Source organism: Anopheles cruzii, chromosome 3 (genome assembly GCF_943734635.1).
Source record: "Anopheles cruzii chromosome 3, idAnoCruzAS_RS32_06, whole genome shotgun sequence".
NCBI classification, from domain to species: Eukaryota; Metazoa; Arthropoda; class Insecta; order Diptera; family Culicidae; genus Anopheles; species Anopheles cruzii.
This window is the reverse complement of record NC_069145.1, coordinates 58,292,801-58,307,894: the sequence shown is the minus strand read 5'-3', so window position 1 is coordinate 58,307,894 and position 15,094 is coordinate 58,292,801. Positions and strand designations below refer to the sequence as shown.

Here is a 15,094-nt window from a genome sequence, read left to right as displayed (position 1 = left end):
TAACCAAACTTTGGCCACAGCCGGAGTGTAGTTTCATTTTACTTTCTACTCAGACAGTTGGCGATCGATTTTTTAACTCGTCTGGGGGGCACTTATCAGAAACATAGCCTACCGCGTGTAAGTCATCGTCGATTAGTGGTTTGCGTAGAATAATTTACGACAGCTTATTACTTTTGTAGTGAGCATCATCATCATTGCTAGTACTGTTTTATACTCACAAACTAAATATGTTGTAAAATATGGTTTCAAAACTATGCAATTGACAGAAGTGGCAAGAAAACGTTTTGTTTTAACAACAAGAACTACCAAATTTGTATTTAATGGTTATTAAAAGAGTAGATTTTGACTACTAATTTGAATAGCTGTAAGTTGTTACTGAATCCCGCTCCTGCTGATAGCTGTCTTTATTAGGATTATTAAGAAGTTTTCTGTGTTTTTGAGCACACATGGCATGGTACCTAGCAACATCAACGGCTTCACCTTTCACAAGATGCACTGGTCTTTTTGTTATTCACGGTGGCCAATTGCAATTTGAAATTTAAATTTTTCTCAAGTAGCAGATGTCAGATGCTGAAACTAGATACGTCAGATTTTGTAGCGTAAACTGCCATTCCCTTCAGTGAAGGAACAACAGCTACAGTGCTTGGAGGTTACGATTTCTGTTCCCGCGGCTGCCAAACACAATCAGTTTCCGATTCGCAATCATCGAGAAGGGAAAATGTTGTTTTTTTACTCCTCGCAAGAGGCATAAAAAAGTCTTCATTATACTGCAAGATTTTATCAACCCAGTTCCTACGACATGCTCGGATTTAATTCGTTCTGATTGTGATGCTTGGGGCGCACATTTTTTGCATTTGTGAGAAACTCTAGAAGCATTAACAAGATCGAACGTGTGATTGATAGTGTTTTTTTGCAAGGCACATATTTAATTCGCCATTTTAAGAATATCCTATAGTAGAATAAGGGGCACGGAATTTTTGGGTGCCTTGGTCGATACTGGCATTCAGTTTGCAATTCACAATGTATAGCGCTCAATGTACCGAGTAATTGGCAAATATTGTAATGGCTTGATTATTTAAGACCCAAAAAATTGTTCTATAATTCAATGGTACGAACAAATCTACTTTTTTCAATTAGTTTCCGTATTTTAAATTTTTCATTTTCTGCATTTTTTCTAACGAATGTGAAGGAAATTTAAACAAGGTAATCATTGACACCATTTTTCTTTTCTTACACAAAATGTTATAAGAACTCTAGCGAAAATTACATTCCAGTTGACCGAAAAGCAAGAAGCAATTACTAATAAAGGTTTAATTCAATTTTCCAATTACAGGTATCACCTGGGCTGACACGGTTGAATTGGTTGGAAACCGAAAATAACGAGCACTAAGCCGAAGAACCTGTTCGATTTAACAAGAGTGAAGCGACAGAAAACCCCTAAGCCCCGATAAAGCCAGATGTCGTCTCAACTCGGAAGATCGTGAAGAAAACGTTCAAGAACGACAGCTATGCTCAAGATTGCTCCTCGCGATGACCTCTTGCCCACCGGTAAACTTCGTGTCAAGCTCTTCGTGCTAAATTTCCCCGTAATGTGACGTTAGTTCGGTGGATCTTGCTAGATTCTGCTCACACCGGTAACCATAACGAAGAAAGTTGCCTTCGACATGTGCCGTGTTCGGTCTTGGGTGAACAAAATTTATATCCCAATCCTGCTGTGTTAGACCATGCGATGGGTCTGTAGAAAAGAAATCAATTTTATATCCACCCACTGAATCGTGCAGTGTGGGTGAGTCTAAAAGTGAACCGCAAGCAATTCGAACCACCGCCAAGGAGCCAAGAAGCCATGTCTTTCCTGCGATAAGCCCTTCAGAAAGAAGGAAGTAAATTAGTGAAAAGCACTCATTCTCACAAGTATTGGACAGGGAATACGTAGTACCAGTATCTTCTTGGGAGTCCTCTATCGCGGAGTAGCTAAAAGCAATAGTTCGCGAAACACGCCCGCCCTTCGACTTGAGGTCGTTCCACAAAGTACGACTGCAACTTTGATTAAAAGAATTTGAGGTGGAGTGCATGGTGGAAAGTGCATAGAAGGAAGCGTAGTGGGGCGGATTAAATTGCTAAAGGTGTGCAACGAGAAAAGTTCTCCAATGACAAGGTGCCGGTGGTGTGTCTCGAGTCGAAAAAATGTCGGCAAAAGGTGAAACGTGAAAAATATGTGCTATACTCTCTCCGTAAATTACACTTTACTGGCAGCGCCATGCGTGTGTCGATTGCAAGCGTCCTTTATCCTTTCGAAACCTTTCCAACGCTGGCAACGAGAGCTAAGGTCGAAATGAGCCACCTTGTGTAGCATAAGTCACGGTCTGCACTAGTCCTTTTCAATGTTCTGTGCGCGTATGTGTGATCCTGTGCTTAGTGCATTGTTCGATAACTACATTGTCGCTCTGGTACTTCATCGGAGAACGAGTCCTGCTTTGCAGCAGTAGAAAAGTCACTAGCTTCAATGACGTTGGTTGCAGACCCTTTCCGGAATACGCGTCGGTTACACTGCAGCAAATAGACTACCAACACCTCAGCCAACAGACCAACCTTCCGCCGCCAATATGAGGATAAGTAAGGCGACGCTGCTTCAATTATTTACCATCGGCTTATTTGGCTCGCTGGTCGACGTAATTGGCTCGCAGGTGAATAAGGACCGCCACCGACCGTTACGTCAGCGCCAGTTAGTTAGTAGTCCACCGGCTGGTGGTCAACATGACGGAGATTTTGGTTACATTTCCGATGCAATGCTACCGGATGGAGATGTAAGTGAAGGAGGGTCCCATCCAGGTGGCGGCGGTGCATCGAAATCAGATTTTTCGACTCCCCCGCCATCGTCCTCCGGCACGGTGACTAACGTGAAACCACACCTACTCGCCGAGCACGACGATAGTGACGATGTGGAGGAGGATGGCTACGAAGAAGGCGAAGAGTTGCTTGGGAACTTCGATGACGACAGTCGAGGAGCTGAAGATCGAGGTACGGTGACTAGTGACCATAAACACGATTCTCTCGACTACACCGACACCTTCGAGACCGCAGCAATTGATCACATCGAAAGCTTCGGGGCTGCAACGGACGGTACGCCACTTCCGGTTTTTCTGGTTGAACCCAAAAGTGCATACGTCTTGAAGAATCGCCCGGTCAAGCTGTACTGTAAAGCGTCACATGCACTACAGGTAAGTTCTTGCAATTATAAGTCGTTGGTCTTCAACCGCAAAGAAAAGTCTCAGAGCTAGTTTCTTGGTATTTTGTAGTACGTTGCTCTCGAAAAATGTAGCTCATTTTATTTATTTAAAGTCTCACTTCAGCCTATGCAGCCCCTTAATATTTATTCGGTCTGTCACCTTGAGAAGTTGTTAGATTGCGTTCAGGCGGATAGAAAAACGACGTCATGTGTTCACCACCTTCACCTCTGTCTCCATTTCTGTCGCAGATCTCGTTCAAGTGCAGCGGAAGCACCAAACCGCCACCGACTGACGATGAACACCACACCGACCCTCATAGCGGTATCCAGCTGCAGGAAGCGACAGCCACCATCACCCGGGAGTTGGTCGACGAGTACTTCGGCAACGGCCCATTCAAATGCGAATGCCGGGCGTATTCATCCCGTGGCCACGTCAAGACACAGCCAGTTACGATCCAAGTGGCAAGTGAGTGTTAATTACCGACTAGTTACCGTTTCTCTCCCATGACTTCGCTAAAAGGCACTCCCTCCCAGCATAGCCATTGACGTCAGTTATTTATTTATCTTATGATCATTATTTACTCTCTCTCGCTCTCGGGATGCTTTCACATCATGTTATTTAACTTCAAACTTTGTGGATGGAAGCAATGCGGGTTTGTTGGATTGAGATAACTTAACCGAAGAGTAAAGTCGACTGCTTTTAGTCGGCGGAAAGCAACACAGTGTGAAAGGCATTTACTATTCAAAAATCTGCGATGTAAAGCCGGCTCAATATAAATTAAGTTCAAACTTGCATGCTTAAAGGCGATCACTTAATTTAGACCTTTCCGTCGTAATTCGATGTCAAAGTACCGGTTTTCTGCTTCCCAAGGAGCGTCGATATTTCCTTACCTTCTCCGGTTAGTGAACAGACTCATCCATTGTAGGCTGTATTTGGACAGCAATGTATGCCTTGATCTGGCACTCACATTGGTTTCATTGCCATTTGGCATTTCATCTGTCCGCTAAGTGCATGCTAAGCTTTAAATTCATTGCACACCTGGGTTGATTCCTGGACTCAGTTCCGTTTGCTAATGGACGCTGGTTGCGATTCCGCTTTTTTCTCTCTACGAACGAATGCGCCCTGGAGTCGATTTCTTCATCCATTAGCGAACTCAAAAATCGAAAGCCGTTATACATATTCATTGGGTCGATGGCGAGTAAAATAATTCAACTGAACTTTCGCGGGATTAAATGTATACTTTAATCTTGTTTTCTTTTCTCCATTCCTTGGGACTTCGAAATTAACCGATCAAGAAAAATGTAAAACTAAAAAAACAACCTACTGAACCTACGTCAAATATTGTACGTGAAGTATACTCATGTGCTATGGAATACACCACAACTTCTTGTACAATACCTGTGTACAGTCTAAGGGAAAATGATATTAAAAAATATATTCCTTTAAGGAAAAAAGGAAAAAAGAAAGGCCTTTTCTACAGTTCCGATAAACCTTTTCTATGGTTCCCACAATTAGAAACATTCTTTTATTGGTACCATGCATCATCTGCGCCCAATTTCTGAAACCCCTAATTCCCGGACTCTAAAATATCTACAATTTAAAGGAAAGCTCCTCCTTTCAACTTAAAATGCCATCCTACAATTCGTTCGGAATTTACGAAGGTTGATATTATCTAGTTCCCCACTTTGTTCTTCTATCAATTCTCTTTCGTTGGGCCGGCGACGTTTAATTTATGAAATTTATGAGATCCTCCTTTCCGGGTACGATAAACTAACGCCGGACTCTATACGCCAAATGTAACATATTTTCTACGCCGTTTTAAAATACAGTATTGAACATGTGAAGGAAATAAAAGATGACTCCGTTACCACTAGATTTAGAAAACTATTAAACATTCAAATTACAAGACACAAGATCGCTGTCGATGATTTTCCGTAAGCTTTTCCTTCTCTGGTTTGCTTGTTCGTGTAGAATACTCTTTGAAAAATGTATATTAATCCGCTCGATTTGCTCTTTTTGATACTTTTCTTTGATTTAGTTGGACATTGATAAGAGATACTGATGTGTTTCCAGTGTTTGCGTTGCTCGCTACCATACTGCAATCAATTTTAAACATTATCATAAAACTTGTTCAGCAGCTGCGTGACCATCCATTGCAAAGCAGTTCTACTCCTTCAATCTTGTGTTCCTCGATCTTGGACCAAGCCATACGAATTGTCGCCACGGCAGGCTCTATAACTAACCGGGCGTCAATTGTCGAGCTAATGTTGACGGCTATAATCCTATTATCTTGATATAACTTTGCATATCAACGCAGTGCATAAGCGAAACGTTTTGTTGACTGTGGGCACTACTTTGCACGAGCTCCATTACAAGCTCACGAATAAATATGTGGGGCGGAGAGTTTTAGATTGCAAAGCAATAGAAATGTTCGCTCGCTGACACGTCAGACATGTGGCCACGGCGACGATCAGGAACGACTAATCAAACAGAAAGTAGGGTTATGATTGAAAGAAGATGTTTTCCATAAAGACGACAAAAAAGTTGCGTCTCAGAGTGTTTCTTGACGGTGTTTGAAGCCATTCACTTGGTTGGTTGCTTGCTTAGGTGTCTATGTTTATATTGCCTTACCTCATTGGTTGTCGTTTCCCGTTACACACGTCTTTGATAAGATCACTGAGCCGTTGACGTGTGAAGCATGGTCGACCGTTAGGCAGGTGGATCTCCAGAAACGAACCCGGAACGAATAACAAACTTAAAAAGCGTGGTTGAGTAGTTTAAGACTATTTATGTCGCTGAAGCTGGCCACGAGCGAGAGAAACTATTAGGGATGGTAAGAGATAATAAAACAATTGAGAATCATAAGCATCGTTCGGCGAGTAAATAAACACAATGTCAGTAGATGGCTGTGTTTATATTCATTTATCATTTCATTCAGATTCTCTTCATATGATTTAGTTGATTACGATGGAAAAGTATATTAGGAGCAGTTTATTTTTGCAGGATATGTCTATGAAACCACCAGCTCCTATAACGAATCGTGATAAACCTTGCAGTTACAATAGAAGTGAAAGCTGCATGTTCTTGCAAGAAAACTTTTTAACATTATTTTTACGCAGCGAAACATTGCTTTCTTAAGACTGCGAACTGAAGTAACAAAACAGTAGGCTAATGACAATAGAGGAAGACTTCTGTCATATAATGGATCATGGTGTTTCCGGAGCATGAGAATAAATGTGGAGGGAGCTAAGTAATTTAATTCACGAGAACATCCGTTGTCTAAGCCGCGAACTTTACACCCAACATCAATCATCCAGCTCAACATGTCGATGGTTGCCGTCGTAGGGCATGCTTTTGGAGAACTAATTATTCAGACTATGAAGCTCCCACCACAAACAGGGAGACTTGCAACGAAACTTTGTCAAAAGACGTAAGGAACGTACCCTAATAAATATCCAACAACCATCCTGGAACCATATGGCATCGGAAATAGAAGGAGATGTTTTTGAGGAGTATTCAACAAAATACCTTCTTCTTCTTTTGGGGTCTAAGGTCTAAGCGTTCGACCACCTTGAGCGACCACTAGTTCGGAAATGTGGTGCGACGCACCGATGGGTTATTTATTGGAGCCGTTCGGTCCGTAATTTCGAAGGTTAAGAATGGTGACATTTGTAAGCATGTTCCGTGAAAGGGCAGTTTATGTTTCAAGAAGTACGTCTTTTTTGAACACCAACATCGTCGGTATCTATAAACGATGCAGAGCGGGGCAACGGATCGCAGGTTTGGCCGATGACAACGCCTGCTTAATGATTCGGTTCAAATGCAAATGAATTTTCGTTCGCTCCCAAGCAGCGGAATCAACATGTATGGTGTGTTGTAACCCTCGTCAAATGTTGTAACGATCATTGAAATTCAAGCTTTTGTCGAAGTGCGATCCACGTGTGTTGTTGGACAAAACGTGGGTAGTTAGCTTTGATTAACAAACGATGTCGCTTATATCAAACATGGTTTCCTTTTTCATGGAACGCAACTATTTTATTTAACAGACTTGAAGCAAATAAAATTGTTTCTTTTTAAAACGAAACGTTTAGATAAATTTGTTAGTTCAATTCAAAATTATACTACTCTTACTTACGCACAAGCAGCCAAATAAACTTAGAAACCTTTGGTGTGATATTTACCACCGATATTTTCTTACATATTGACAATTCATGCGTTGTTGGTAGCGTGTTTATAGAAAGGTTGTTTCCCATGAACACCGCATCGCTATTTCATTTTCGCAATTGCTTGTACCTTCTCCAGCGTATTCGTGGTGATCCAATGGTTGTCCGTACGGGCCTCGAGCAGCGAAGCAACAGCCCGTTGTAATCAATACTTTCTAAAAGCCCACCAATTGACGCCACCTTTATATGAGCAGTTTACAAGATAGGATACGGTCAATTGCGGGCTCAAATCTTCTCAGTTGGCTCGATACCTGAAATCTTCAAGAGCCCTTAGCAATCGAGAAAAAACAAACACAAGACATGTGTGCACAAACACACATGTAATTTGCCGCAAAATGATTGCTTAGTGATTGGCAATCGAACGCGGTATGTACTTAAAACATAATAAGTTCAAATAATGCGAGTTGAAGTGAAGTTGAAGTCATTTAACGAGAGAATCGTAGCAAATATTTATTGTAGATCTATTACCTCATCGCACACATGACTTCAGTGGGAAAATACCTCCTATACCAAATATTAGCCTAAAAATAGTTAAATATCTAAAATTGCTCATTCCAAATTTTGCCTTCTTTAATTGTAATGCCGAAGCGTGGTATGCTTCAACTCGACGGGACTCGTTTTGGGTTAAAACCGTTCCATGGCTTCAAGTGTGTGGCAGAAGGCTATGTTGCTGTCTTCCAGCTGCATTTTACCTTTAAGAAGTCCACGGTACTGCCGATGCACCGTCTGGAAAGCTGTCGCCCTGAAAACCTAAATCTTATTTGTTGTTAACTTCACCAGTTCTCATCGTGTTGCTCCTGTTCCTTTTCTTTCTTTCGCAGCCATCAAGAAGCAAATTAACATTACGCCGAAGACCGTGCGCGTCAGTACGGGTGGTCGAGCCGAGCTGATTTGCAACGCAAACGCAACTCCGGTGGCCAAAGTAGTCTGGCAGAAGAATGGTGTTACACTGCACGCCAACCCACCGTACGTCCTGCTCGCAGAATACTCGCTCCTGATTGCACGGGTTGAAATGCAGGTAAGAGTTGTGCTCCGTAATGCGCTTCTATTGCACTCATTCACGGTTGCATTAATTTACCACGAATAAGGTTTTAAATTCTACATCTTCTTGAAAGCTATAGAATTGAATTCAAGGCACGATTAGGATCACACTTATGGAAGGATGCATGTTTTTTTTGTTGTTGTCGAAAGCCACATGTTGTAATCCATGTCATCCCAATCACAACAATTTCAGAAGCATATTTCTCTAATCTTTTTTGATAGAATAACGATTAAGCTAGGCCAAGCAGAATTTTTCCTTTTAGTCCCTGTGATATAATATATCAAAAGCAGTTGATTACAGCTCCGGACGGACAATGGAAATCCTGAAGCACCTGAGTGATGACGGGTTTTTTCTTGCCATCTTGGCTCGTCATTTTCCGAAAGAAACGAAAATGTTCCAAGAGCGTTATCCTATCCAATTCGTTCCCGTTGTCAGTATCTTCCAAGACGTTTTTATGTAGGTTCTGATCCCTGCCATCCAGCACAACTGCAATCGAAGTTGGAAGAAAAAAACTCTGAAAAAATTCCCGTATCCGAAACTTGTTACATCGTTCCGTTCGGTTTTGTAACTTCAGAAAGTATTTCGATTCTCGACCACAGCGGGAAGGCGCCGTGGTTAGGACCGCCGCTGGGCGGAGACCAGCTGTTATTATCCTTCTCTGGGTGTTCAAATTTCCATTCTTCAACCTTCTGGAAACGATCCTTTTCAGGGCGTAGACGTGTTGTAATCGGCCCTGTTGTTCATTTTCAAATCCCGATTCTTTCCAAATCCCGAGTCTTCGAATGCCTTCTTTAGTTTTCTTTTGTTGCTGTTCGTGTTTTTCTCAAAGACCTTTTCTTTTTCGTTCTCTCTCATCACAGGACATGGCCAATTATACATGTATTGCGGAGAACATCGCAGGCAAACGTATTTCGGAACCAGTTCCAATCACCGTCTTCGGTAAGTGCTCGTCGGCCTCTATCTGTCATCTGGTCAGTTCATGTAACAAATGTGTTTGTGAATAGAGCAGCGGCCGAAAGGCATCTTTCTACGATGCGCATTGGTTTCTCGATAATGGTCTTTCCCCAACGCAATGTATAAAACTTACACAACTTCTTTTAAAATATGCTAGCATCTTAAGTCGTTCTTAAGGGTTCTTTTAATTATTCATTCCGTTATTTCGTTTGCATATATTCTCCAAACCATTCTCTTCTCTAATCATCGAACGTCGCTGGTACCCCTCACTACTCAGTTCACTTTACAGCCCATTATTCGATATGCGAGTGAATCCTGAGAGGAATATTTCTAAATTTCCAAATGCATTGAGATTCCAAAGGAAAAAGGAGCAAGAACCCCAAGCGTTTCAAATATTCGACCCTTGTAAAGAATGCAGGCCATTTGTATACGTGATGATTGATTTGCATAAATTTTCCGCCCGTCACCAATTGCACGGTTGTAACACCGTGGGTGTGAAAAACTCTCCAACAAAAAGAAAAATGCGGGAGAGTTTTCCAACAAAGATAGTGGAGAAAAAACCACACAATGTCTTCTGGGATCTCTCTCCAGCCCCGTGGGATTGATTAACATCAAACTTGTCATTATTCCATCGTTCAGAACATTAGGGGTGCTTATGGACTTCTGTTATTTCATTTACGTTTCGGAATAGTAAGGGTTGGTCCCAGGACATCAATCCGATGATGGAAAAATAGAACCCTAAAACTGTTACCTAATTTATTGCAAAACTCTCGAACCATTCGAATAAGGTGAACTACTTTGTATTGCAATGAATTCTGGGAACAACACCAAAGCGAATGGTAAATAACATCCCATTTTCAATAGAATCCACTTCTGGGTTCTTTAGATAAGCCACTATTTAGAAAGAATTGGTATCGTTTTACTTAAAGTTCGCTTGAGAGGGTTTTCTTATCATCCTTCTTTTTCTTTTTCCTTAATTTATCTACACCTTCCTAGATGGTTTAGTCGTTCTTAGCCTTTAGAGCGGTTGTCAAGCCCAAAACTTGACGACCATAAAACAGATACAAACGGTATTCGGTTTTCTATCACGCATTGCTTTAATGTTACTCCTGCTGCTGCTGCTTCCACGCAATCTCTGATATTTTATCTCGGGAAAGTGTCACATTGGAAATCTTTTAGTTCCTTAATGGACAATAGATAATGTGCCAGCATCTAAGAACCTCAAAACCTTCTCCTTTTTGATTTGGACCCGCAGGAATGAATTGGGAAATCGAAATTGCTATTCTTTGTAGTTTGTTTTTGTTGTGTGGCTCTCGACTGTTAGTTACCCACTAGGGGAGAAATTAAAAACACGTATGTAGAACCTCGGCCTGTAGCATTTAATGTTGCGTTCAACATTATCAACATTGTCTTCCGCGAGGAACACAATTGAGAGCAAACTCCTAAATAAAATGCTTCTATAAAATGCACTCCAAATTATCAATAGAATGGTGCTATAGTCTATTAATAACCTTCGCCGTGGCCAAGGTTTCCGATTCCTCTTACGCGTGTCGCCAAAACTGTGTTAGGGAACGACACATAAATTGAAGGATTACTTTTTGACGATTGGGCTCCAAGAACCCGCTTTTGTGAGCGCTATTTTTACGATGGGTTATCTATTTATATTACTATTATTACTTAATACTCCATCTGCAGCTGGATCTGCTGTTATTACTCCATCTGCAGCTGGATGTGGCCTGTTCGAATATAGTTTTATTTTATGACCCCTATGTTGTAATGCGTTTTCGTTTACTCTTTTTTTCTACCCAACAGTTGATGGCGGCTGGAGCCCATGGGGTCCGTGGACCGACTGCAAATGTCCTGGGCATCCGAAACAAGGTCAAAAGCGGACGAGAGTGTGCAACAGCCCTGTCCCTCTGAATAGTGGTGCACCTTGCCCAGGACCGACCACTGAATCAACTCCCGATTGTCTACCATGTTCCGGTAAGTTTACACGTTTCCATACATTTCTCGCTTTGTTTATCTATTTAAGTTCTATTTGCTTTCGGACAAAGCCTCGAATATTTATCATTTGCTTTCATCACCATCAAAGGCTAACAGTGTGCTGCATTGTATAATTCATCATAATTTAATAACATGTAATATGATTAAATTACACTTCTCCAATAACATCGTCGCACACACCTCCATTTCATGCTTAACATTGATCGCCTCGCGTGTTTCGTTTGATTAGATGATGTGCAAATCGTCAATCCTGACGGCTATCGTGTGAATGGTAAGACTATTTTCGTGCCCCAACTAAATCTTCAGTGCTCCTACTCTTCTTTCGCTTTTGAAGCAGGAACATAATATGTAAAAATAGATAGTTATTCCGGTCAGTTGTTTACGTTCATGTAATAGTTTATTATTTTCATGCATTATCAATTTTGGCAACACCTAATTACAAAACCACACTTACTCCAAAGGCTTTATTTTCTTTTTCACCATTGAGGAAAGGAAGTTTAAATTCTACTTCTCGTCAGTGTTCAATGCTATTCTGTTCCCCCCTCATCTCTGAGTTATTTCCCTTCCGCTTACATATTGATGTTGCAATGTGTTGCATGCAACTAAAGAGGGAAAAACATTCACTCCACAAGCTCGGAGTGGCGAAAGACCTTGTCCGGGCCTGTCATCGAGCTTCTGGCAGAACATGTTCTAAAATGGGATCTCCAATGCATGTTCGGGCCCTCGTCGCCGTGTTAAAACATAGCACTATCTCACTTTACTTCGAATTTGCATAATTCAATTACAGCCGGGCGGTGGTCGAGCTGGTCAGAATGGACCGAGTGTGGTCCGGACTGTACCCAGACTCGTCAGCGATCGTGCATTGGAGCCTTTTCGACATCCGCCACGGTGGCCACCGGAGTCACGGCAGCCACAGCCGCTCTGGTAGCCAACAACTCCGTATCAGGAGGAGCCTCCGATCGACAACACGCGTTCGTCATCGACAGCGGAACCATAATCAGCTGCGTTGGCAAGAGCCATCAGTCCGTCAAATGTTCCGGAGGGATGTGCAACTACTCTATGCAAGGTAAGTCCTATTTTCAGTTTGGTGTAGACGTATTGTTATGAAACAATGTTATGAACAATTTAGATTCTATCAGTATTTGCAAATTATATCTATATTTTCCATGATTTAAAGCAATTGCAAGTCTACAGCAAAGATTTCTCAAAGTAAAAATCACAATTCAGAGTACTATAAATTAACTATCTCAATAAGTCAGTAAGTTGTGTGATTAGCATTGCGCCCGTGCTTTTGAAAACTTTTTTCCTAGGATATTTTTTTAAAATGTGCGATGAAACAATGTTCTTTGTTGTCAGAACGTAGTAAAACAATTTAAGGATCATCGTAAATTGGAATTCACACTACTGGGCTACATGCCCTTAATGTTGCCCTAGTCCACTTGGCACCTTAATTGTCTTTTAATCTTCATGAATAATTCAATAAGAGAATTTCCCGGGATCATTTTGTGCCACTCAAGAGGAAGCTCTCTCTCCCTTGCCTTGTTCAGTAGACCATCATGATTCTGCATTATTTCGGCTTTTGTGCGAAATCGTACACCGACGGTCCACTGGGAAGATTTTCAATAAAATGGCGGCATTTCAAGTGGACGACGTCGCCCAGCCGCGTGTATTATTTAAATTTGTGCGTGCTCATCGTGGACATCTTTACACTGAGTCGTTAAAAATGTACTTGACAATTGTTTTATTTCATTATGAAGCATTTTTACATGTTTTATTTAATTTCGACATTCTCTGACTACCTTTAACAAGATTTTCAAGAATACTTTTATTGATGAATAGGAGTCAAAAGACGCTTTTCTTTTCCGTTTTGTCCGACAATCGTACTGATTGATGGAAGACATTGATGGAGGTTCACATTGTGAACGATCATATCGATGATAGGTCAGTTTTAATGAATGTTGAGTCATGTGTGTTTCATCAACGCCCATGTATACACAATGCTCGAATTTCGTCATGATTGGCAAGGTTCGGTTGTGCGAAATCGAAGTAAAGGTCACAGCGATCCTTATTGACCTTCCAGGAAAATAGCACTGCTACCAGATCCTTAAGAATGACTATTTATAAGAAAAGGTATAAAATAAATCACATTATGTAAGGTTTATTATAATGCGATTTTCCTACAAAGCATGCCGTCTTTGAGCTAAGAGTATCGAAAAAAGGACAAGCGAAGGTTGCTACCGAGGATAGGTTTCAAATCGTCCGCCACTGCCGATTGGCAATCATGACATCTCCATATCTCAGCCAAAAGCGGTTGCATTTTGAACGATTTTTGGTGTCGTGCTCTTGTTGAAGGGACCGCACTGCTGGGCACTTCTCCGTTTGGGCTTCTTCTCTGCCGTTATCCGCCAACAACAAGCACTGGGCCGACCTGGGCCTGCTAAGCCGTGCAGGAAAAAAACTGTTAATTTGATAGATAATCTTAAGTAGAAATTTTATGGTTCATGGTTCATCTTCATGTACTCAACGACGATTTAATTTTGTAGTATTTTTTAACAAATCGATTAAATTTTTTTTGGCACCCCCCAAAAGTTGCTTCCGGTTTTATCGTGATTCATTATGCCGAATTAACGGCCAGATCTTCTTGAGCTGAAGTGCCAAAATCTTCTCCTCTTCGTACCGGGAGGGGTGAAATATAATTAATGATGCGAAAAGTAGCAGCTTCGCTACGCTATTTCTGTTTCTCTTTCCTGAGCTATCCAAGCGATATCCTTGGTTTGGACACGCGCTGCTTAATGGCTAGGAAGAAATGATTCGGTAATGGAATCATAAATTTGGTTAAATTATTTGGGCCAGAACCATGGTCCGCGCTCTTGTCCTTTGACCTAGGTTTTAGAGAGATGGAGTAAGGAGTTTTTGCGACGAGATGATGGTTTGTTTCAGATTCTACAAGCATTTGCTGCCCAGCACTTTTGTCTCTTTCTATGCACGTTGACAGTTGAGCACTTTCTCACATCAGCGACCAATGTCGTAAGATCCGTGCGATGTTATGTTTGGTTGAAGAATACACCATCATATATCAAAGACAGTGGATACCTGGGATGAGTATGATTCATGATTCGCTAGTCCCGGATCATTTGTTGCCGACATTTTCGGTGTGGGTTGTTTCTACTCTACTCTGGGTTTTGCGTAAAGTATACGATATTTTAGATATCTTTCAGTAGTTTCAAAACGGGTTTAAAGGCACAATACAACATTTGTCATTTCTAAGCCTCTAGCAATGAGATATGACAAACTGAATTTCTGAACTTTATAGTTGATTAGTTTAATTTTCAATAGAACATTTTCATTGACATCAAGGTTTCATCCATTTGACTATGGAATATACTATCCTAGGCATCTGACGCCATAGAATATGATGTGCATACTAACCCACACAAACTGTTTGATAGTGATGTTCTTGAGATCGCTTTTTTCTTATTGATTTCTGTAATATCTTCACTTTTTTCGAAATATATTCATCCCTTGCCCGTCCGTAGGAAATCAAAATGAAATTAAATTATTTTCATAGCAACTCATACAACAAACTCAATCTCTTTGAACCTGTTGATAATGATGTTGCGTACTCTATGAAAGTATTTTGAATT

At 41.2% G+C, this 15,094-nt stretch overlaps 1 protein-coding gene across 1 annotated transcript in view; it reads left to right on the top strand.

The window, feature by feature from the left end:
- The first annotated feature begins 2,603 nt into the window (after positions 1-2,603).
- The window catches only part of LOC128270676 (netrin receptor UNC5C-like), a 17,291-nt gene continuing 4,800 nt past the window's right edge, over positions 2,604-15,094 (top strand). Inside the window, exons 1-7 of the mRNA XM_053008088.1 lie at positions 2,604-3,218; positions 3,476-3,692; positions 8,272-8,468; positions 9,353-9,431; positions 11,259-11,429; positions 11,680-11,721; positions 12,238-12,516. Coding sequence (XP_052864048.1) covers positions 2,604-3,218; positions 3,476-3,692; positions 8,272-8,468; positions 9,353-9,431; positions 11,259-11,429; positions 11,680-11,721; positions 12,238-12,516 — 1,600 coding nt within the window. The remainder of the gene's footprint in view (positions 3,219-3,475; positions 3,693-8,271; positions 8,469-9,352; positions 9,432-11,258; positions 11,430-11,679; positions 11,722-12,237; positions 12,517-15,094) is intronic.